At 44.5% G+C, this 6,843-nt stretch overlaps 1 protein-coding gene across 2 annotated transcripts; it reads right to left on the bottom strand.

Moving 5' to 3' along the window:
* On the bottom strand, positions 1–5,632 carry LOC132449004 (toll-like receptor 7). 2 transcript variants are annotated; one of them, XM_060040581.1, is made up of 3 exons: positions 5,509–5,632; positions 800–4,255; positions 1–250 (listed from the first exon to the last, which is right to left on the bottom strand). In XM_060040581.1, the coding sequence occupies exons 1-2, from the start codon at positions 5,515–5,517 to the stop codon at positions 1,079–1,081; spliced, it is 3,186 nt and encodes a 1,061-aa protein (XP_059896564.1). In that variant the 5' UTR covers positions 5,518–5,632; the 3' UTR covers positions 1–250; positions 800–1,078. The 2 variants fall into 2 exon arrangements, with proteins under 2 accessions (XP_059896564.1, XP_059896565.1); XM_060040582.1 differs by having other exon boundaries at positions 800–4,252; positions 5,509–5,616.
* Between the last annotated feature and the right edge of the window lie 1,211 nt (positions 5,633–6,843).

The following is a 6,843-nucleotide window of genomic DNA, read 5'->3' as shown; positions in this document are numbered from 1 at the left end:
GAGAAAACGCATTCCCTGGTATTTGCTGAAGATCGTTTTTTGATAAATTAACTACAGTGGCATTGCTGGTTATCCCGTCAGGTATTTCTTGAAGTTTTTTTGCTTCACAGTCAAACTTTAGTCCAGTGACATCACATGGAAACTGCCGGGACATCCAATTTGTACTGGGTTGGAACATGGCAGTAAGACTCCCTTGAGGTAAAAACAGAAGAAGTGGACCGACAAGGTAAAACCAGTAGAGTGGGGTATTCTGTCGATGACATGAAGCAGAAGAATTATTCAGTTAAAGAAATGTATTATCATTTTCAACAACATTTTATACGGGTTGCACGCGCGCGCCCACACACACGCACAAGCACACGCACACGCACGCGCACAGACACACGCGCACAGACACACGCACACAGACACACGCGCACAGACACACACACAGACACACACACACACTTGCACATGCACACACACACACACACAATATGGTGTATTCGGACAATATAAATATTGGAAGACAATTAATGATGCCTTTTTTTTGCCTATACAAAGCACAATATTAATAAAATAATTCATGAATTCATGATCAAAAATACAAATAAAAATGAATAAGAAATATTTCCAAAGCTCTGAAGTGTAACTTAATTTCATGGTTATATATTATTGTGTTTAGAAAAAAATAATTAAAAGTTGAATGAGACATGGAATATATTTTTAACAACTATGAAATGTAGATATTCTTTCACAAAGATATAGAATTAGCAAGTATATATGAGTCACTTTTTTAATGAATGTTTCAATAACTCACCATTATGAATGTGAGGAACCCGCAAGGTATAATTTTTAAAATGTCGTTAAATGTCAATTCAATAGCACTGGATAATAGCTGTATTCTCTTGTGGGTGAAGTAAACACACTAAATCAGACTGCAGACTGAAATAAGAACCTTCAACAAATTGCGGAAGAAAGCTTTTTTTTACTTCCCTTTTTTTGGTACATAGATTGTTCACGTTTTAAATCCAATGAATCATGGCTGGAAATGCTGATTTGATGAAATCTATTTTTATACATTTTATCCGTAATTCCGCTACAGCGTCTCCCTGAACATGTCACTGTACTGCTTGTTGCCCTCTGTAGCCAGCACGCTTCTGAGGCCAAACCAAAAGTATGGCTGAGCCTGAGGATTGGTCGGCCACTGCAGGACCGACCGCCTGTACAGTCTCTTCCTGAGTCTCAGGTACTTTGAGTTACTCGCTGCCTTCTCCAGAAAGATCAGCACGATGACGTCGTTCTTCTCATCCATGAGCCGCTGGTGCGCCATGTAGAACGCCGTCTTGAAGTTTCCGCTCTTCACGTCGTGGTTGGTGAGGACGAACACCGTCCTCTTGCTCTGATGGATGCTCTGGCACAGGTTGTCCACCACCGGACACCCAGGGATCCAGTCCCGCTCCTCCAGGCACAGCCGGAGGGGCCGGTCCCCCCGCTCCTCCAGCTGAACGCACAGCTCGTTCATCACCCATTCGCTCACCGCCGGGTCCTTCTTCTCGTACACCACGAAGGCGTCATATGGGCAGCTCTGCGACGAGGGCTGGCTGCCGTAGCCTTTGAGTTTGGCCACGCAGAAGTGGTAGATGTACCAGACGTCCCAGAGGAAGAGGTGACTGGAGACGGCTAGGGTGACGAAGACCAGCAGCGTGGACGTCAGCAGGATGTAGAGCACAAGGGACAGGTAGTGGTACTGGCAGGCCAGCATGTCCACCGTGAGGACCAAGCGACCTCGCTGGGCCACCGGAGTGTCGCAGGTTACGTCTGTGGCCAGAAGGGGGATGGTGACTGTGGTGCTGTTGAGCCACTTAATGAACCAAGTGGTGTTGCAGGTGCAGGTGAATATGTTGTTGTGTAGGAGGAGCATGTCCATATTATTTACAATGTTATCAGGGAGACTGGAGTGTTCCATGTATTTTAGTTTGTTGAAGCTGAGATCCAGATACTTTAAGCTGAACGCATCCTTCAGGAAATCTGGGGAGAGATTTTCTATCTGGTTTCCTGTTAAAATCAGTTTTTGGAGAGATATGGTGCAGTTTGAAAGCACCATGGGAACTCTTGTGAGACGGTTCCCACTTAGATCTAAAATCTTCAACAAAGTCAACTTGTCTATATCTCCCCAGAAAAATTTGGTGAGTATATTTTTTTTAATGTATAGTTCGGATAGTCCTTCTGGCAGGTTATGGAGCACCTCACGGGGAATGAAGTTAAGGTTGTTCTCAGAAATGTCGAGAATGCGTAGATTCACAAGGTGTTTGAAATATCCGATGTACCTTGTATCGCCGTCTCTCCAAAGCATATCTAAACGGTTGTCTATGAACTCCAGTCTCTCCAGGGAGAAACTGCTCATCTCTGTGTTAGTAGATGTTGAGATCTTGTTATGGTTCATGAGAAGTATCTTAAGGTTGGGTAGATGTTTAGTGAAGTTAAGCATGTGGGTCAACCCCTCTGATTCAAAGTAATGATTGTTGAGGCTTATGTCTAGGATGACCAGATTTTGGAGCTCTTGAAACGCAGTGGGATGAAGAAGGTCCAGACGGTTTGCTGAGAAGTCAAGATATTCTAAATTTTTGAGATAAGTGAATTCACTGCCATTTAAACTTTGGCTCATTGCGTTTCCAGATAGATTCAGGCATTTCAGATCGCCAAGATTTAAAAATTTTGAGTGGAGGAAAAATATATTGTTCCTGCTTACGTCCAAGGTCTTGCCGAAATTACTGCACTGTGCATTGACAAAGGAGTTAAAAACCCCCAGCTCCTTATCTTTGTATTTGCAACTACGTGCATACTCATCATACCTGAAGTAATGTATCTCTCTCACGCCCTCATCCCCAAATCGTTGAGCACCGGTCATAGGTGACCAACGCCGAGCCTGGTGAGCAGAGACCGAGTTATATGGCTCTGGGCCTTCGGACGGGGAGGATATTTTGTTATCCGACAGATTGATTATTTTAAAGCTTTTCAGCTCCATCAGAACACTGAGATTGGCCATTTGAATAAAGTTTGTGCCCAGATCTAGAACCTCCAGGTGGGGTAAAGACATCAGCGGTTGGATGCCCTGTAAGGTCAGCGATTGGAACACAAAGCCCCGAAGCCTAAGCACTTTCAGGGATTGGAGGACGGAGAACGAGGGGTTCAGATTCAAAGTGGCTGGGTATTTCTGCAGTTCGTAGTTGAATGATAGATCCAGCTCCTCTAGGTTGCAGAGGGCTTTTGGAAGGTTAAAGTGCGCCACCTCCCCGGCCAAAAAGTTGGACGAGAGGTCGAGTACCTTCAACTCTTTTAAGTTGGCAAACCATTCAGGAAGCACGGTGGTCAAGGAGTTACTGTGCATGCGTAGGATCTTGAGTTTGTCCAATGTTTTGAACGCATTCTTGTGTAACTTAAGGGAGTTGTTTGGACATGGATCACAAGGGAAAGGCGCGTTGTAGCACCGGGGACAGTTTCCGCTAATATCCAAGATTTCCAAATTAGTTAAGTTTTTAAAATCTTTTTCTGTGACTTTTTCAATATTGTTGTTATAGAGATACAGCTCTCTCAAACTTAAAGGCAACAGGGATGGGATATAAGACAAATTGTTGGACTTAACAGATAACAATGTCAAATTGCTAAGCTGTAAAAATGCCCCAGCCTCTATGCTATAGGACACATTGCATGGGTTTCGGAAATAACAGTTCTGACCCAGGTAGAGGATCTCAACGTTTGTGATCTCCGAGAGGTTTTCTTTAGAAATGTAGAATATGTTGTTTACTTCAAGACTCAGAAGGCGGAGGTTTGGAGGCAGGCCCCTAGGTATGCCGTCCAGCTGGTTGCCATCCAGGTATAGCGCTTGCAGCTTCTTCAGGTCGCTGAATGTGTCTTCCATAATGGTCAGGCCCTTGGTGCACACACGATCCTTGGGGCCGATCTTCATAGGCACGCAGTTGCATCGCATGTCGATCTCCGTGAGGTTCTCCAGACCGCGGAAGGAGGTGGCGTTCAGCTCAGGAATGTGGTTGATGGTGAGTGTGAGGTTGGTGGCATTCCCTGGGATGCCACTCGGGATGGATGTGAGACTTTTCTCGGTGCAGTCCACCATGACCGCACTGCCGTTGCTGGCCAAGCTGACGTTACACGGGAGGGTTTTGGGGTACCATCGCATGGACGTCGACGCGTCAAGATTGAGAGGCCTCAGGCTTGGCAGGTAGAGACACAGCAGGATGAAGACGCCTCCTTTCTCCTGAATGAAAGGGTAGGAGGAAGATGGGGGGTGGGGTAGAGTGGGTTGGTGTTCAGAGATGCATTGCTAGGTCTTCTTCAAAGGAATCTGGCTCGCTTCAATCCACAACCACAAAAAGAACACTCCCACCAATCACCTTGAAACAACCAATAATGTATTAACGGACAATAACGTAATAACTGCCAATAACATAATAATTTAAAATAAATGTCATGAAGCCAATGAAGTAATAAATTGCCACTAATGTAATAAGGTTGATGAGCCAATAAAATAATTACCTTTTGTTATAACATATTACATTATTGGATGGTAATTACATTATTGGCCTTGGATTAAAAAAATCTGTTGAAAATGTACTAAGTGAGCCAATAATGTAATAACTGATGTATCACTTCATTATATTTTCAATTTCTGGAGAGAAACTGTCACACTTGGTCTTAATATTGCATCTTGCAACGTATGCTTAAACATCTGGTCAATTTGGATTTGTATGTAACTCTTTGGGTTCCGTTATAGGGCTCTGTGTATCCAGCTCCGTGACCACGCAGACGCTTCGACTTTGAGTTCTGCGTTGCAGTTTTCAGTATGGTATTGCAATTCACTGCTGGAACGCTAGGGGCTGCGGGAATGAGACATTAGCTGAAAAACCCACAATCTAATGCTAGAGGTCGAGAAGGACTTTGAAAGATTAAGGCTTTATTTAAACTTGCATAATGTCGCAAAGAAACCTGAGTTTGTTTGCAAAGAAATTGCGCAGGGTCCCGACATGTCCAGTTATATCCCCCATTGTGTGGCTCCCCTTAACATACCCTTGGCCAATCACAACGCTCAAACCTACAGGCATTCCCGTTTCCATTTGCATACTTATCTTCCCGCCCCGTATTCCGTCACATTCAAAATACATCAACATGACAGTACAAAAGTTACATCTTACACATCTTACAATGTAAATATAATTTCTACAGGTTTTTTTTAATACCAGGCCAATAACTTAATAAATTGCCAATAACGTAATACGTTATTACCTTATTGGCAATTTATTACGTTATTGGCTGTATTACATTTCAATTATTACGTTATTGGCAGTTATTACGTTATTGGCCGTTATTACATTGTTGGTTACACCTCCCCATCCCGGAGCAATGTAAACACAGGCACATACCAGTATTTGGTAGGGTATTGAGTAGTATATAATTCATTGACTAACAAAATAACCTTGCATCTGGGGAAGTTGTGCTGGGCTTGAAACTTACCAGGTCCATCGCTCCTGAGAAGTCTCACAATGTGTTCTGCTCTTCAAGAGCGGCTGAGAGGTGGATGGAACAGTAGTGTGACATGGCGGTTCAACGTGAACGTGCTGTGAAAGCAACAGGTGTCTTAGTGTACTCCAGATAAAAAGTTCACTTCCTTATTATTGCAAAACAGAGAGGAGTGTTTGTGTTTTAGGAAGTACCCATTTAGTACCTACTTATGTTTGTGTGTTTTAGTTTACCTGTAGACTTTGCAGAGTGTGTGTGATTGGGTATGGTCTTTGGGAAATGTATTGTGGCAGACGCCAGGGAGGGGTGGTGATTGAGGGGAGGTATGTGGCAGCATGCTGGCTCCACCCCCAAGCTTTACAAGGACTGCCTCCCTTAACGATGCAAGCCTGAGGTGCATTAGGCAGGAGTGCTTGGGGATAAAAGGGAGCATGCAACCACATGGAGGGGAGCCTACTATGGAGTGCCTCTGCGTGAGCCTCTGCGAACTGTGTGTGGCCAAAGAGTGCAGGAAACCTGAACATTGACGGATTATTTGTGTATCGACCGCTTTGTGTGAGAACCCTCCCGGTGACGACCCCTGGACAGACTACGGACTCTGGATTACCCTTTTCCCCACCCTGGTGACATTTATTCGTCTCTTTTGAATAAACCACCTTATTGAACTGCTTTCGGTGTGTGTGTATCATTTGACTTGGTGGCGTGGAAACCCCACACCCACTGGCCCGCTACAGTATGTAGCCTACTGCTGAATAATGAAGCCTTTAAACGGGACATATTATTAAAACAACACTTTTGCCGGGATTTGGGGTGTTGTTTTGGGTCTCTGGTGTTCCCACACGCATACAAACTTTGAAAAAAGTCTGTACATTCTTTTTTGAGTGAGATATGCATTTCTGAAAGTACCCCGCCTACAGTTACCAAACGAGCGAGTCAGTTTCGGCGCCCCCTCCTACGTAGGAAGGGGGCACAGTTGAATTTTACCACCCACTTCCCCTCTCCCCTCCAATTCAGAGCATAGGTACGTTTTTGTGGACCAGCGGACAGCAGCACGGGCGCAGCACGGCGACGCGGCCGTCAGTGAGTGTGCATGTAACTCCGCGTTTACATGCGGACACATCTGATTCGCATAGATGTGGAAGAACAGCTCAATCAGAATAGAAAAGTATCATATATATACGCCTCAATCGGTTCGGAATACAATTCTATGCGGAATAGAATAGGTGGTGTAGTCCGCTATAAGTTTGGGGTTCCGATTAGTTTGGGGTTTAACTTGGAGCAGCTGCAGTAGTTCGCAATTGGTCCACTCCGTCTGTACTTTAATGCACA

Source organism: Gadus macrocephalus, chromosome 20 (genome assembly GCF_031168955.1).
Source record: "Gadus macrocephalus chromosome 20, ASM3116895v1".
In the NCBI taxonomy this organism is placed as follows: Eukaryota; Metazoa; Chordata; class Actinopteri; order Gadiformes; family Gadidae; genus Gadus; species Gadus macrocephalus.
This window is presented reverse-complemented; position numbering and strand designations above follow the sequence as displayed.